The 17,010-nt window shown below is 59.9% G+C and overlaps 1 protein-coding gene across 1 annotated transcript; it reads left to right on the plus strand.

The window, feature by feature from the left end:
• Positions 1 to 530: 530 nt before the first annotated feature.
• On the plus strand, positions 531 to 14,418 carry PPRC1 (PPARG related coactivator 1). Its single transcript, XM_063163356.1, has 14 exons — positions 531 to 610; positions 4,367 to 4,510; positions 4,629 to 4,784; positions 5,180 to 5,299; positions 5,667 to 8,403; positions 8,814 to 8,867; positions 9,247 to 9,307; positions 9,657 to 9,742; positions 9,909 to 10,707; positions 12,758 to 12,931; positions 13,098 to 13,161; positions 13,377 to 13,498; positions 13,633 to 13,784; positions 14,087 to 14,418. Exons 2-14 carry the CDS (start codon positions 4,451 to 4,453, stop codon positions 14,188 to 14,190), a joined length of 4,689 nt encoding a protein of 1,562 aa, XP_063019426.1. The 5' UTR covers positions 531 to 610; positions 4,367 to 4,450; the 3' UTR covers positions 14,191 to 14,418.
• The last annotated feature ends 2,592 nt before the right edge of the window (positions 14,419 to 17,010 follow it).

A 17,010-nucleotide genomic window follows, 5' to 3' on the forward strand; every position in this document is an offset into this window, starting at 1 on the left:
AGACGGCGAGCCCATAGCAGCTCTGCCGCTGCTTTCCGGGAAGCGCGGGGACACGCGGGTCGGCCGCGCACACGTGTGCGCCAGAGCCGGCGGGGCGGGTCCGCGGCGCCGCGGGAAAATGCGCGCCTGCCCCGCCCCCAGGGGGCGCTTCCCGCCAGTCCCGCCCGCGCCGCCCCTCCCACCGCGCGTCGCGGGGCCGGGCCGACCCTCCTCGCCGCCGCCCGCCGCAACGATGGCGGCGAAGCCCGAGGGTCTGCCCGCTCTCAAGATGGCCGCCCGCGCTGCCGGGGCCGGGCGCCCCCTCAGGCTGCTGCCCGCCTCTCGGTGCGCGGCCAGCGGCGAAAGGGTGCGCTCCCGGCGTGCCGCGCGCGGCGGGGCGGCGCGGGGGTTGCCGGGAGCTGTAGTGCGGGGTGGGCGGCGGTCACGTGGCGCTCTCGGCAGTGGCCGCGCTGGGAGCAGAGGCGCCAAGATGGCGGCGCGGCGGGGCGGAGCGGTGCCCGCCGCCAACGGGGCCGGGGCCGGTGGCGCTGCCGCCGCGGCCGCTCCGCGGGGCCTGGCGAGCGGCGGAGCCCTGCGCGAGCCGCCTTTCCGCGCCGGCAGCCCCCTGCAGGTAAGGGGCGGCGGGGCGCGGCGGGCCGCGCCGTGACACGTGGAGGCCGGGCGCGGCTCCCGCGGCCGCTGCACCACGTGTGCCGGAGCGGGCCCGCCGCACCGGTGGCGGGCGGGGGTCGCAGCACGGGCCGGCGGCGCCTCCGCTGGTCCCGGAGTGGGGCGCCCGTTCTTTGGGTGGGGGAATGGGGTGCCCGCAGCTCTCCCGCCGGCGTGGGGCGTCGGCGCGGGGAGATTACGGGGTTAGAGGGGCCGGAGCACGGCCACGGGACCCGGCGAGACGGGTGGCTTGGTGTCCCCTGCGGGAGATGACACCCCGGCCTTGGGTAGTGGGGGACAGGGGGATGCCGCTCGTGTCATTCCCCCGCGGTCCCTCCATCCCGGCGCCGCTCTCTGCCACCTGCGGCCGCGGAGAGCTGGGGCTGGTGCGGTTTGGGACACCCGCCGGTTTCGATGGCAGGAGCTCTGTTTGCACAGCGTGGCCCGGGCCGGGAGAGGTTCCCCCAGCCGTACCGAGAGCTGATCCACGGGAAGCGGGGCTTTATCCCCAGCAAGAGGTTCCCGCGCTGGGGCAGGTGTGGGGCGCGGCGCTGCCGCTGTCACCGGCCCCGGTGGGCGCCTGCCGGGGCCGGGCTGGGTGCGGGTGCCCTGCTGTCTGACGGGGAACGCGGGGATGCAGCACCCCGGGAGGGGACGCTTTTGCCCGGATTTTTTTGGGAAAGCCCTAGGCTTCTGCCTCCGTCAGGATTCTCCTGCGTGGCTGAGGGGCTGCGGGGGAGACACCCCTATCCCGACCCCGGGCTGGAGGACGCCAAGCCCTCCTCGCCCCTCCCCGACGCGAGCAGAGTGGGCTGCGTGTGGGGGAAGAGAGGTGTGTTCCCGCCTGATGCTTTCCGAAAGCAGCGGAGGAATGCAGGGAGCATCCTCTGGCTGTGCTGCGCTGGCCGGGCGGAGCCCCCCGGCTCCCGGGCTTACCCCGCGCCCTTGCCGGCAGCTCCGGCGCTGTAGGAGCAGCCTTGGCAGCCAGCCGGGGACCATGGCCGCCCCGTGCTCGGGGCGTAGCCGCAGCACGCCGGGCACACGTGTCAGCAGCGGCCTGCGGGGGCCTCCGTTGTCCCTTCCGGGGAGCAAAGCAGCGAGCGCAGTGTACCCTGCGCCGGGTGGGTGCCGGAGGAGCTGGTGGCCTCGCTTAGACTGTGTCCATTGCAAGCAGTCAGCTCCAGTCCCGGTACCCGCTCTGGGGCTGTGGGCATCCTCCCTTCTCCCCGGCAGTGCTGGTTGCTTAGGCACAGCGTGGTCAGAGCCGAAGCCTGTCCTTGAACATTCCCGTGACCCTCTTTCCCTGCAGCGCTACTTAAAGCAAGCACGGGGAGCTGTGCAAGAAGGCACGGCGGGTTTCCCCCTTCCCTCCGGGCTAGGAGTGACAGGGGTCTCTGGCAGGGAGGAGCGCGGGCAGGGACGCTGGAGCAGGCTGGGCTGGTTCGTACCCCCGCCCCGACGCACAAGCGATGCTCGAGTGATGAGGGCTGCAGGAGGTGCCCGTCCCCAGGTGGATCAAAGGGAATCCTGGGGGAACACAGCCCAGGCCGGTGACTCACGGCTGTGAGACTCCTTGTTGCAAGGCGCTGAGTCAAGGGACTCGAGGAAGGCATGGGAGATTGCCCGCCCTCCCTCCCGGGCTGCGGGCAGGAGCCACAGGAAGAGGCCATTTGAGTGGGAGGGTTTTACTTCCATCCCTCCTAATGTCCAGCGCTGATCACAGCTGGAAACCTTTTATTACATGTTTTCTTTGGGGAGAGCCGCCCTGTGGCCAGATGAGCAAGCTGTGCAGCCCGGGGTGTCCTTCGGATCCCTTTGCCATCTACAGGCAGGGTTCAGATGGTCCCTGCGTCCCTGATGCTCCCTCCTGCTGGCTCCTTCGGTGGCCCGGGTACCTCTGCCTGCCGGTCACCGCTGACTCAGGGTTGCACTCGGGGCTGGGCGTGTGAGCCTGGATGTCCTCCCAGTATCTGCGTGAGGATTGGTCGGGAATCGCAGCCAGGCTGCGCCTAGAGGGCCGCCAGCAGGCTCTGCGCTGTGCTCTGACCGGCAGCCAGCACCGGCGAGGGAGGGGACTGGGGATGCTGAGCAGGAAAACTGCTCTAAAACTGCTCCATAGACTGATCTGCATGGTGGGGTGGAGGGGTGCCCTGGTGTCACTGGTTGGCTCCACTTCCAGGCAGGGGGCCCTGGAACAGGCTGGTCTGGGCTGGCAGCCTGTCTGCTGAGCCCCAAACTACTGTAGACTCCTGGTCCTTAGGGCTGTCATGTCACAGACTGGGGGAATTTGGGATGGGTAGCTTCGAGGCATTGCTGTGGGTGTCCTGGCTTTGATTCCCAGCCTGGTATTGGAGTGCCTGTGTTCTGGGGTTGCACGGGGCTCCTGGCTGTGCTGTGGCCAGTGGTGCCTGTTTAGTCTTATCAGAGGAAGTCTCTGAAGAGCCCCAGGGACCAGGGGTTTGGGAACGTGGCTTTGGTGCTGTTGTATTTTAGAAACATCTATTTTGTGAAATGCCTGCTGTCTCTCCGGTGCTGTTTACTGCTTGCTAGAAGAGGATTTCAAAGTATTAGCAGCTTCTCTCTAGGGACAAGGTACAGTTTGTTCTGCATGGGCACAGGCTCACGCAGGCTCCGGTACCTACATGAAACAGAGGTTAACTGCATCATATGTGCATCCCCCAAGGTTTGGCTGTATTCTCACGGTGCTGGTGCTGCTCCAAGGGCGGGAAGATGGGTCACAGCCTGCTCCTGGCTAGCTTTGGGAGGGAGGTGTACTCTCCCAGGGCTCTGTCCTTGGTGCCCTTATCTTCCCAGCCTCCATTATCTCTCTGCCTAAGCCCATCTACAAACAGGAATTCGCATCCTGTCTCATGCCGGTGGCACGCCTGCGCTGCTGCTCTGCTCTGTGTGTCCTGTGGCTCTGCTCAAGTGGGGGCTGCAGCCCCTTCCCTTGCCCAGCATCTGGGTTTTCCTGGCTGTCCTGCAGCATGGCTGTGTGACACCCTGGAGTGCAGTGCAAATACTTTTTTGAAGTTACCCAAGCATCCCTGGAGGTGGCTGGGGCACTGGAAAGGATGTGGGGTTGGGAATTTGGAGGAGGAAGAGTGACAAAGCTGGTTTTGTCCTGGATTGCAAGCACAGACCATGTCCTCTTGTAGCCTGCAGCAGAGGTACTGGGGTATGGCTCCAGCAGTGGCAGCTGGCTGCACCCCTCTTGCTGACTCCTGCACTTTTGTTATGAGTTTCATAATGGTTTTGGGCTTATCTGAAGCACCAACAGCCGGAATTGGAGGAGCACATGACAGTCCATGAGGTGGCTGGAGCTGGCTTGTCCCCTCCCTGTCCTGCAGGACCATGTGTGGTGTTGGGTAGAGCCTGGTGTTTTATCCATTCATCTTTCCCAGTCATGCAGCTGCAGAGTGAATCAGGCAGAAATTTTCGGTGTGGAGACATCCTGGGTAATTGGAAGGGTCTCGGGCTGAGAGCAGCACAGGCCTTTGTGCAGTGGGCCCTCCTGAAAGCAAGGGGGAAGGTCCCCTATGCCACCTTCTGACCTGCAGCTGCGTCCCCCTGCTTCCCCTGCGTGGTCAGGGTGCTGGGGGTGCCCTGCCACAGTTTGCAGCACAGGCTGTTCAGAGCCCGTGTGTACTGTGAGGAAATCAGTGCTGGTAGTGGGGCTGTGCAAAGTGTTTACCTGGCTCCCCGTGCTCCTCAACAGTGCTTTTCCCTTGAGGACGATGACCTGAACTTAACATCGTTGGATGCAGAAACCATCTTAGAGGCTGAAGAGATCCTGGGCACAATGCAGAACTATCTTGACTCCTCTGTGATCTCCATCATTGAGGATCTTTCTCTGAGTGAGGTGGGAGCTCACACACAGATGTGGGGTGTGGCATGGGTGGGGGTGATGGCAGTGTCCTCAGTGTCCAGGTCTTAGGGCTGTGTCCCATCGCCCTCTGAGACCGTCCCTACCCTTACAGCAGAGCAAGGCCTGCCTGGATGCTCAGAACGAGCTGTCCCTGCTGACTGCCATCACAGAGATCCTGGACAGCACAGATGATGAGACCTTGTCCCCCTTTGACACCATCATGGATGCAGAGCTGCTGACCTCACCTCGTGAGCGGGAGAATACCTCGGTAAGTTGGGGGGCAGATGCAGCCTGACCCCAGAGCCCATGGCAAGATGCTCTGGCAGGGCTCTGCTAGGTCCTAGCATGAGGGTGCCCTGAAGTAGGCCAGTAGGACCCTGGCCTCCAGTACTCTGAGATGAACTCTCATGACAGTTCCAATGTGAGAGAAGTGCTTTGGAGGGCCATGCCTCCCCCTTGAGTCTTTATAAAGAGCCAGAGATGTGCCAGAGGCTTTGGGGAGCAGCATGTCCCCAGTGGGAGCTGTGTGCAGTGTGGGTGAAAAAAGGCTGTTTGCTCTTGGGCTTTGTGGAGTGAAGTGTGTGGGCATTGTGGGGCTGAGGGTGGCCTGTCCCCTCCAGCAGGTAGACCTGCCACTGTCTCATCTTCTGTCCATCTTTCCAGTTTCAGAAGTTTCTCACCTTATCCCGCCCGTTGCTGGAGTGTGAGAGCCCTACCCTGGAGCAGCCTAAGGCTCTCAGGCCTCTCAGCAGCAGCAGCAGCAGTGTCTCCGTGGCTGGGAAGGTGAGCAGCTGAGCAGGGCAAGCTGAAGCAGCAGTGTTGGGGTGGTGCTGGGATAACTGCCTCTGCTGCAGCCCCCAGCCTTCCCTCCTGGCATGGGCATCCTTTCCCTGAGACGATGCTTTTGCAAGGTACCAGTGGCAGTGGGAGCAGGGTCTGCCTCACGTGGTGGGTGCCAGGGACTGGGGATGCTCACATAGGAGCATCAGATTTCCAGCTCTGTTGTGTTTTACTGGGCAGGTCAGATGTGTCCCAGCTTTTTGTCAGCCGTGGGACTTTGCTGTAGAGTTGCAGCAGACCCAGTTGACTGTCCTGGGGGAGTGCTGCTAAAAGCCCAGGAACTGATGTTTGCTGTGGTCCCCTTTCCCAGACTGACACAGATGTGGCCTGGGACCGTGCTACTCATGGCCTCGAGGACCCAGTGCTGCCAAAGAAGCAAGTCTGCAGTACCCCGAGAGTGGAGAGGAAGGTGGGCTGGCACCGAGCCCGAGAGCAGCCCCTGCCACAGCGCAGTGATGGGGAGGAAGAAGAGGAAGAGGCTGCCTTGAACCTGGAGATAGACAGAAGCATGGAAGCTGTGAATTTCTGTGTGAGCGAGGCAGGGGTGGCGCTGGAGGAGCATGAAGACCCCTGCATCATCAACACAGGTGACGTATCCCTGAGCGAGCTGGTGAAGTCCATGCACCCCTACTGCCTGCCCACCTTCACTGTGTGCCTGGACCCTGACACGGAGCCTGTGGCCAAGGAGCTTCTGAGCAGTCCTGTCTTGCTGGAAATTGTGCCTGGAGAGGGAGAGAGTGTGGAGATCCCTGTGGTTCTGCAGCCCTTGACTCCCAACTCCCCTGACCTGGAGCCCCAACTCCTGGGAGTAGAGGAAACTACCGGTGAGTCAATCCCAGAAGATCGTGGGGAGCTGCCAGGAGCTCCAACCCTGGAAAATAGGTTGGAAGAGGAGAAGGAGGAAAAACTGCCTGGGAAGAAGCCTTCATGCAGTACTGCAGAGGCCACCTCCCCACTGGAGACAGCAGCACCTGGAGCCTCAGGTCCCAGCAAGAGCTCCTGGCACAGCACAGAAGCCCCAGCAGGTGGAAAACGTGAATGCTCTGAGAAGGGACGGGGCCGTGAGAGATCAAGGAAGAGTCGGAAAAAGAAAGCAGCAGAGGACCAAAGCAAGCAGGCCCGGCCTGGCAGGGACTGTGTAGCCCACCGGCTCCGTTCCGTTGGCTCTGGACAGCCCCATGCCCAGCCAGCCATCAGCAGGCAGCGGGCAGAGTGTCCCTCTGTTCAGGTCTCAGACTTCCTGGCACAGCAGCTGGAGAGAGCCCGGAAGGAGGGGCAGATGGAGCTGCATGCTGAGCGGGCACCTCGGCCCCGGGGCAGGCCTCAGAGCACAGCAGCGGCTTTGCTGCCCAAGAAGGTGAAGCAGGAGCTGCAGAAGGAGCCGGCACCAGAAGCCGTGAATGCGACCCTGGAGAAGAACAAGACTCTGGTGTCCCTGGAGAAGACTGCACCAAGCGTGGAGGGGCAGCCAGCAACTGCATGTCCCAGCCCGACAGACCAGGCTGAGGGCCAGGGAGATGCGCAGCCGTCTGCCGGACAGAGCAGTGGGGTCTCAGAGGCTGCCTCTCAGCTCCCAGAGCAAGGTGCTGGGCTGGAGCCTGCCCAGAGGGTGCCAGCAGCAGAGCCAAGTGAGGGCCTGCCTAAGGAAGCCAAACCCAAGGCCCTGAGCCTGCGTGAGTACCGCATCCGCATGCTGCACCGTCAGCCCAGCGCGGGTGACAGCCAGCAGGGCAAGAAGCAAGTGGCCAGCAAGTGGCCCAGTGTCCCCGAGCCTCCGACAGAGCTGGCGGAGATCCCCTGCCTGGTGTCACCCATGCGCTCCGCCACCGAGGCGGACAGTGCTCAGAAGGGACCGGACAAACCCACCAGCCCTGCTGCTGTCCCTTCTCCTGCCAGCAAAGCTCCCACTGCTCTGACTTCAGCCCCAGCACCTGCCACAGCTCCACCACCGCCATCGGCACCAATGCCTTTTGTCGCACCAAACGTGCCCCCAGCTGCTGGGGTGGCCCCCGCTGGGATGCCGCCAGCCTCTGCCGGTGCTTATGCCCTTTACCCACCAGTGCCTTCCTGGCCCTGCTTCAGCCCGCAGCCCATGGGCTGCCATGGTTTGCCCCCACCACCCAGTGCCAGCTCCTCCAGTGCTTTTCACATGGTGCCTGGCCTCCCACCTCCATCCATGGCCTGGCCCCCTCCACCTTTGCCACCCCCGCCTCCATTTGGCCCAGGTGGCCCCTATGCCCCAGTTGGGTGGGCACCACCATCCTACTGGCCTGGAATCCCCGTGCCGCCTCCGGTGCCTTCCCTTGCGTACAGGGACCCTGGAGCAGCAGTGCAGGCCACCGCTGCCTTCCCAGCTGGCAGCCACCCTGGCACAGCCCCTCTGCATGGGCAGTCTCCTGCTGCCCCTATGCTCAGCTGCCCGGAGCCACCAGCCTTCCCTGCCCAGTCACCTGCTGCCCCGAGCAGCGAGATGGGGCCTGCAGGTGGCCCGGCCAGGCCGACGGCTGGCAGGGTGTCAGATCCCAGGAGGCAGGCAAGGCTGGCAGGAGAGAGCTCCCTCCCCAAGGCCCCTGTGGCCCCAGCCCAGCCCCTGCCAGCCCCCTCAGCTGCCACTGCCCAGCCCAGCAGGGTCCCTCCTGCAGTGCCAGTCCCCCAGGCTGTCCCCACCCAGCCTCCAGAGGAGTCCCAAGCTGCAACTCCCAGCCAGCTCCCAAAGGTCCCCCCAGCTGCCATCTGCTGCCCAGCAGAGGTGTCTCCTGCCCCTGTTGGGGAGTCCCCTGGCACCCAAGCCACGGAGAAGGCTGTAGAGCCAGGGAAGGAGGCAGCAGAGAAAGCCCCATTGGAGCCCAAGGTAGCTGCCGGGCAGGAGGTGCCTGGCCAAAAATCCACCTCCCAGGCTGTGGCACCACCACGGAAAGCAGGTCGAGAGAGCAGCCTTCCCACCAAGGCACCCACTGTGCGGCCATGGAGGCACCAGCCACTCCTCAGCCCAGCCCAGCCCAGAGACAGCAGCAAGGACATTGTGCAAGCCTTCATCAGCGAGATTGGTGAGTGGGAGGGCTGCAGGACGCTGGGCTGAGTGTCAGCAGCCAGCAAGGCTGCAGTGCTGCCGGCAGCCTGGGTAGCAGGACCGGTTCCTGGCATTTCTGGGGGTGAGGGTGGCAAAGCCGTGCCCACAGGCTTGCAGTCTCTTCCAGTGCTCTGCTGGGATGTTGCCTGCAATGGATGGTCTGGGCTGGCTGTCTTGAAACTACTTCCTTCTGGGACTGCAGAGCTGGCTGCTCCTGTCCTTCTGGGACTGCAGAGCTGCTGCAGGCTCTGTTACTGCTTTTCCTCCCCAGTGCTTGTCCCACCATCCAGGGAGGCTGATGGGGGGGAGAATGGGGTTGGGGTGCATCACTGTGGTGCTGGGGGAATTCTAGCTGATCTGACTTGCTGTGCTTTCTCCCTGGCTCAGGGATTGAAGCCACTGACCTGTCCAGCCTGCTGGAGCAGTTTGAGAAGTCTGAAGGTGCGGATCTGGCATGCCATCCCCTGCAGGGCTCCCTCCGTGCCACGCTGGCCTCCCTGGGCTGTCCATGCTCCCTGTGTCAGGGTGGTAGTGGGAAGGCTGTGATGCTGCTGCCTGTGGGCTCATGTTACCCTGCCCAGGTGTTTCGTCCTGCAGCTGTCTCTGCCTCCATCTCCTTGGCCTGTGGAAATATTTGGGGGTCCCCATGGCAACCAAAGGGGTGGTGAAGAGTCTGTGAAGGAAAAAGGATGTGCAGCTCCTATCTTGAGGGAGCTGGGTTTCAGGAGCTGTGCTCTTCCGAGCTGTTCCTGGGGTGCTTTGTTGACCCCGTCCTTCAGCCGTACTTGTTTCCCCTCTCACCTACCTGTTCTCTTTTCAGCCAAGAAGGAGGAAACTCCTGTACAGCCCCCTGAGGAAAGGCAGCTGACAGGGAGCTCTGGGTGAGTATCAAAACCTTGGCAGCTGGTGCCCAGCATGGAGCCCAGCAGAGCAAGGGCAGAGAGCAGCTTTCAGTCCTGGCAGGATTTGAAATGTGGTGGTGCTGTGTCCATTGGCCCAGGAGGGGCTGAGCTTGTTGCTGGACTGGGACAGAGCTGGCACTTAGGGGGAAAAACTGGGACAAGCAGTGATGGGCATGACAAGGCTGTGCAAGTTTTATCCTAGCAACTCTCTTGGATCCTCTGTCCTCATGAACTGGCCAGTGGGGCAGATTGAGTGGGTGCCTCAGGCTTGGGGAGTGGGGCTGGGCTTTGCTTGCTGTGTTTGACAAAGCTCTCTTCCCATTCTCAGACCCGAGACCCAGCAGGAAGCATCAACCCAGCAGGACAGGAAGCCCACAGATGGGCTGCAGGCCTCTGAGCTGGCCAATGTGGCAGGTAAAGAATATTTGGGACAAGGGAGGGTAGTGTGCTATGTTGTAGCAGGGCTGTTATGTGTCTGGGGGGACACCTTGGGGAGTGAGGGGCCTGGGATGTGAGGGAGCCCCAGCTGGGTGGGTTGCAGCAAAGGGCTGCTGCTGTAAGCATTCTGGTGCTCTCCCAGGCCTCACGCCCCCAGCGACACCTCCTCACCAGCTCTGGAAGCCTTTGCCTGCTGTCTCACTGCTGGCCAAGACCAAGTCACCTGGATCCATGCCCCAGGAAGGGCCCCAGAAGTCAACCAAGCTGATGAAAGCCAAGCCACTGCTCCCAAACAAGATCCAGGTGAAGAGCATGGTGCCAGCCCCTGCCAGCACAGCCCCCAGCCACGTCTGCTCGGGAGACCATGACTACTGCATCCTGGGTGCACCGCAGCCCGAGAGCAGCCATGGCCCTGGCACGCAGCCCCCTGCCGAGGGAGGCTCCCGCTGGAATGTCAAACACCACCGGGACATCACTATCAAACCCATCTCCTCCTTAAGCAAACGGACGCTGGACCAACCTGAGCCCACCCCTCCAGCCCCCGACACCACCGTGGGGCACAGCCCGGAGCCCCTGGGGATGGCCTGCCCAGCTCCCCTGGATTATCGGACTACCATCCCCAGCAAGGGCAGCACTGGGTGCAGCAGTCCCCCCACCTCAGTGCTCCTGTCTCCAGCTGCGTCCCCCTGCCGGGAGCAGGAGGTGCGGACTGCCGGTGCCCAGCCCAGCCATGCTGCTGCCAAGAGGTCCCTGCGCTGCTACCGGAGACCCCAGGACTCACCCAGCCCCTCTGCCGACAGCTGGAGGGCTGGCCGGAGCCGTGCCAGCCGTTCTTTCAGCTCCAGTTCGGATGGAGCTAGCGAGTCCTCATCTTCGTCTTCATCCTCGTCCTCCCGGTCCCGCTCACGGTCGCTCTCCCCACCTCCCAAGCGGTGGCGAAGGTAAGCAGTGCATTGTTGCTTGCTCTTGGGGAGTGTCTTGGTTTGAAAAGACAGGTGTCTGGTAAGGAGGGCAGGAGCCTCTCTTGAAATGGAAAATGTAAACCCCCTCCCTCCAGATTATTATAATTTTGAAATTAAGGGGCTCTCAGGCAAAGATATGGGAATAGGAATAACAGTTCTTTACTAGGAAAATTAAAATAAAATTGCAGTAATACAAAAAAGCACTGACAGAGTCAGAATACAACCTGATTAGATGGTGGCTGCTGTTCTCCTGGAATGACAGGTCTGGTTCTATTGAAGCAGTGATCCTGTAGAAGGATGTAGTTTTCCTCTGAAGGTCCAGTGGTGGTGTAGATGGGCCTGGTCTTCCTCTGGGAATCCTGTGGAAAAAGGGTCCCCTGGGTTTCCAAATATCAGATTTTTCTTTGGGTAGGAATGCTTGGCTCCTCCCCCTGGGTGGAGCATCTCACAATGGGATGATGTAATTTTATGCAGCGAGTCAATGGCCCATTAACTGGAGATATTTCCCTGGATGGAGGATGGGTCATGGAGGAGATAAAGAACACTGCTCCCCCTGGTTTCAACAGGTGGTGATAGAATACCTGTAGTATTTCTGGTTACATCTTTCATTGCAACCTAAAACAGGCAGTTGTCCAGTGGCTGGTCTTTTGCAAGAGCCCAGACACATCTTTATGGTCCTGCTTAGATGGTTGGATTTGATGCTTTTGTCCTTGTGGCCCTTCTGAAGAGATGTTTGGCTCACAGAGGGTGGGGAAGCTGCACCCTGCCCATCCAGTTGTGGCTGAAGCCTCCATCTGGGCCCATATGCCTGCAAAGCCTCCAGTGAGCCAGACTTCCTTACTCCTTCGGAAACATCCAAACCATGTTACAAGTCCTTGGCTGCATCTTTGCTTTTGGATGCTTTTTCTGGAGTATTACAGCAGGTGTTCATACTTGTGCTGTGGGACTGTTGCAGCCCTTGGTATAGAAGTGAGAGGAGCCACAGTGGAGCTCTCCAGGGAGCTGCTGGAGGCAAGCAGAGAAAAACCTGTCTGGCTTGGCTGCCTCAGGGGCTCCCTGTTCTCTTTATGCAGGTGGCTGTGTAGGAAAGTGGGATAACTTGCACTCTGTGGGATTCCTTTTGGAGCCCTTGTGCATCTGAGTGATGTGCAGCCTGTCCCAGCTGGGCTGGGAGGCACTGGAGGTAGTGAAGGGTTTCTCCTGTCGTTCTCTTGGCATTCAGCCAGTTCTGGAAACATCCCTGGGCATGAGGGGCCTGTCCAACCAAGACCCCTTCATTGATGGCCAGTAAATGCAGAGGCTGGAGCTGGAAAGGCCAGGTATAAAAGTGCCATGTTTTGTGGTTGTGCAGCTTGGGGATTGTGAAGCAACACATCTGGCTTGGCTTTCCAGCAAATCAGCTGGCCTTTTGCTGGAAAATGTCCCCGTGTACTGTGCCACCCTGACTTGCTGTCTTCCAGGAGAATGTGGCATAGGAATATGTGGCAGAGTCAGGCAGCATGCCCTGCTGGGGTTTGCCCATGGCAGGGACCACCTATGGCCAGCATGTCTGGAGAGGGACTGTGCTTCTGGCTGGAGGCAGCACAGCTTAATCCCAGCTGTGTTTTGGTCCTGCTGTCCTTAAGGTTTCCCTGGCCCTGCTGGAGAAGCTCTTGCTGTCTCTGTTCACATGGCTCTTGAGCACAACATGGATATAATGTTGTCTTGTGCATCGTGTGGGGCTCAGCACAGAAGTCCCAGCCCTTTCTGAGCCCTCCCAGGCACAGCCCTGTGCTTCACAGTTCCCCCATGACTATTTATTGTTCTTTGGAAGCTGTGCTTCTTGTGAGCCTGCTCCCTTTTCTCTGTGGCATTGGGAGCCAAATGGAGCAGCATTTCTGTAGTCTTGCTGCCCTGGCAATCGTGCTGGGGATGGGTCCTGTCCGAGTGGGATGCTGAATACCATGGGGACAATGGATATCTTTTCCTGCTTTGGAGCCTTATGATGCTGGACAAAGGGAGGGCTCAGCTGTATCTCTCCTTCCCCCAGGTACCGCTCAAGATGTTCCCACAGCTCCTCCTCTCGCTCCAGCTGTGGGTCATGTGGCAGGTCCCGGGACAGGTCCTCATCCTCATCATCAACATCCTCCTACTCATCCAGGTCCACATCCCGCAGCCAGTCCCGCTCCCCCTCGCCCCGCGGGAGGAGTAGCAGGTGGAGAAGGTGAGCGTGGCCATCCTGCAGGGGTGTGAACCCTCCCCAACCCATCTCCCAGCCTTCTGTGGAGGAGGGATGGACCCACTCCTTCAAGATCTCCCTTGTGTTTGGAATCACTCTTCTGACACCCCCATGATTCTGTAGCTTATGTGTCTGGTTTCTGCCCTGACAGATACAGCTATGATGCACAGGACCACTACCAAAGGCAGAGGATCCTCCAGAAGGAACGTGCAATAGTGAGTGATAGAGGGCTGGGAATCTGGGACTGGAAATTTGGGGGTTCATAGCCCCCATGTCACTTCAGAAACAGAGGGTGTTTCTGCAGGGGGGTGACCCTTGCCAGCAGCGTTGCTGGGAGGCCCTGGCCAAGGCACAGTGTGGTGGGAGGCCATGCAGGGAGGGTGTTCTGTGTGAGAGGTCCTGCTCACGGATGGGCCATCCCTGTCCGCAGGAGGAGCGGCGAGTTGTGTTTATCGGCAAGATACCCAGCAGGATGACACGGTCAGAGCTGCGGCACCGCTTCTCTGTGTTTGGGGACATTGAGGAGTGTACCCTGCATTTCCGCTCCGAGGGGTAAGAGCTGTGGGGAGATGGGTCAGTCCCTTCTCAGGGATGACTCCTCTTGGCCCTTTTCCCATTACTCAAGGGGATGTTGCAGACCAAGGGGGACAAACATAACTTTTGCTGCTGATCTCCTCCAATGTCAGGGATAACTATGGCTTTGTCACCTACCGGTATGCTGAGGAAGCCTTTGCTGCCATTGAGAGTGGGCACAAGCTGCGGCGCCCAGACGAGCAGCCCTTCGACCTGTGCTTTGGTGGCCGCAGGCAGTTCTGCAGGAGGAACTATGCTGACTTGGGTGAGTTGCACAACCTCCAAGTTGAGGGTTGCCCTCCCTGGGTCCTTCTCTTCTTTCCAGAGGCATAGGAGTCCCCATCCTTGGGATCAGTCAGGGTTGGCAGCAGAGCTGCATCCAGGAACTGTCCTGCCCTGAAGGATTGAATGGGGGCTCCCCGTCTCTCCAGCACTGTGTTGGAGGCCGGCCCAACTCTGGGTCTAGAGGCTGGCAGGTGAAAAAAGATAAGAAATTTGCTGTGGGAATGGCCAGAACTGTGCCATTGTTTCCATGAGCTCAAGACAGCCTCTCCCCATCTCTTCCAGATTCAAACCGTGAGGATTTTGACCCAGCTCCCGTCAAGAGCAAGTTTGACTCCCTGGACTTTGACACTCTGCTGCGGCAGGCACAGCGCAGCCTGCGGAGGTAGCGGCAGGCAAGGCGGAGCACCCGCCCCCACTTTTATACTCAAATACAAAAGGCAAAAAAAGAATGGAGAGAGAGATGAGATTTTTAATAAAATGAAAAAGGAAAAAAATTTGTTTTATAACCAATATTTAAGGAGGATGGGTCATTGGCCTTCAACTGGAGCAGTCCCGGCAAGTGGCAGCCCTGGGCTTGCCCCAGACATATAATAAATATGGATGCCCAAACAGCAGCACTGCCTTGTTTCCTCTTTTGCATGGGCTATTCCCAGGTGTGGGCTTAGGCTGTGCCCCCCTCAAGACCCCAGGGACTCTGCCTGTGTATGGCCCCATCAACTGTTGTGCAGGTCATGGACTGGGCACAGGAGTGGGATGTCTGGGGAGAGTGGGGCAGGATTGAGGTCACCGAGTGTGTGACTGTCACCATGGCAGCCTGCAATGGCCTGGCACGGGGTGAATGCCTCTCTGAGGACCCCTCTGACAGTCTCTTGGGCTCTGCTGGCTGCAGGACTTGGCACGCCGAGGCTCCCAGCAGTTTTGGGGCCACCTGCACGGCCCGCAATGGCCACGGGGGGGCAGTGCAAGATGCTCCACCGCCGCTCCCAGCAGCGGGCTGGGAACCGGCTCAGCCCTTGGCCAGAGCTCGGGCACGGCTCTGCTCGCTCCGAGCCCACTGCCCTTCGCGCCTGCTTCTTGGTATTGCTCCGGCTCGCCGGAAAGAGGGGAGACATCTCATCTCTGGGTTTCCCCTGAGGGAGAGGTGTCTGTGTGACTGCAGAGATTACAGCTGTCTGCAGGGGCATGGTGCTTGGCAGGAGAGGATGGCCAGTGGCAGGGATGGATGGATGGTGCCTGTCTGGGCCCTCTCAAGTGCACTGCAGCTCATGGAGGAGAGGAGTGATCGCAGGCAGCCCCCAGGGGAGCAGGCTTGCCAACATCTTTTCTGCTCCCTGCTCTTGTGCTGGCAGTCAGAGAAAAGCTGTGCCTTGGACTGCTTCTGGGCTGGGACAAGCTTGGGCGCCCCTTGCAGGTGGCAGTCCTGACTGGGAATGCTGAGATGGCATTGAGTACCCTGGCTTCAGGACTGGGACAGGCTTGGGGTGGGGTGCAGTGTTTGAGCCCTCTCTTGGCACACCCTGGGTTAGGAAAGTCTGCAGCTGCCCAGCTGGACAGTGCAGAGCTGGGAAGTGTGGAGGGAAGTGATGGGAAGGGGATGGACCCCCATGCCATCCCAGGGTTTTTCATGGTGTTTAGGGTAGGCAGGGGCTGGTCAAAGTCCCTTCAGATCCCTTACTTGGTGGAGGCAGTACCCACTCCAATAGTGTGAGATCAGGGAGGGGAATAGGGAATAAACCCTGAATGGGGGAGTTCAGCCAAGTTGATGCTGATGTTGCCACTTGGATCATGTTCAAGGCTTTGAGCCCTTTGTGGCTGTGCCTGGGTGTATTGCAGCACTCTTATGGACTGGCACTGTGGCTGGAGCCCACCTCTTCCCTGGTGCTCTCCTTGGTGGAGCGAGGTGCTGCTGCTCCTGCCTGCACACTGGGGACTTGTGCTGCTGCACTGCTCAGCCCAGGGAGGCCTCTGCAGTACCCGGGGATGTGGGGTACAGTCAGGCTGCCTGCAGGTGGGCCCTGAGTGAGCTCCCACCCTGTTCTCTCCTCCTGGCCCTGGACTTTGCACAAGGGAGGGTCCAAGGAGGCAGCTGCAGGCAAGGGTGTGAGTGGGATAGAGGGAGGCAGGATGGGGGCTGTTAATCAGCAATGCAGTTCTTCCAGGGACATTGAAGGAGGGGATGACAGCCAAGGCCCAGTGGGGTCTTGTGGGGAGGATGTGTGTCCCTTTCTGTGAGTTCATGCAAAGCCCTGTGGCTGCAGCACACCTGCAGCCCCTTTCCTGCCCAGAGCTGCTGGGCTGATGGTGGTGCTGACCAGCATCTCCCTGGTCTCAGAGCTGCCACAGGAGTGGCAGATGTGGAACCAAGCATTACAGGGAGACCATCTCTTAAATCAGCTTTGAAAACACTCTCTAGCTGTTGGGTGATTCAGACCTGAGGAAACTCTTGTATGCCTTAGAGCTGGGCTTGTTCCTACAAATACTTTAGGTGATCTGAAAGTTTCTTTACAGCCTGTCCTTGAAACTGTGGTGCATCTGGAGAGGCAGGCAGGAGCGGGTAGTGTTATAGGCAAAGTGGAGTTGGACATAGGGGATTTCTGCTGTCAGCAACCCTGGGAACCCCTGGGCATATGGTATTCCATGCATTTGGGCAGCCCTGTGAGCATGGCATCACCCCAAATATGTGTGCTGCTGACTCTTGCATGAGCAAGGCTGTGTCCTTGTGTTCCTACAGCTGGGCTGCACATGGATCCCTCTCCTCCCACTGCTCCTCTGGGTGACGAAAGGCAGGGGGTACAAAAGCATTTGTGTTGCCAAAAGAATTAACACCCTGCTGTTGTGCCCTATAAATCTTCTGAGTGTTAGAGGCTGGCTTTATTCCCCTGTGTTACAGTTTAATGGTTTCCGTTAGCAATAACCTGCCCCTGTGTTCTTGGTTATTGATTTAAGGTTTGTTGTAGAGGGTGTGAGAGTTGCAGAAAGGTGTTTTCCTGCTGTCAAGCCAGTGGCAAAGGCACTGTTGCAAAGAGGAGGCAGGAGCATGGAAAGCAGTGCACAGCAGCTCTCTGGAAGCAGGGGTGCTGGTGGAAGCTGTCTGGAGAAAACTGGGGACAGTGGCAAGGAGCAGCACTTGGAGCATATGCTTCACCCTGGCAGGCAAGCCAGAGGTGAGGAGCAAAGATGAGGTTTTGTAGGAACCCTAGCTCTGT

The sequence above is a fragment of the Melospiza melodia genome, chromosome 9 (genome assembly GCF_035770615.1).
Source record: "Melospiza melodia melodia isolate bMelMel2 chromosome 9, bMelMel2.pri, whole genome shotgun sequence".
In the NCBI taxonomy this organism is placed as follows: Eukaryota; Metazoa; Chordata; class Aves; order Passeriformes; family Passerellidae; genus Melospiza; species Melospiza melodia.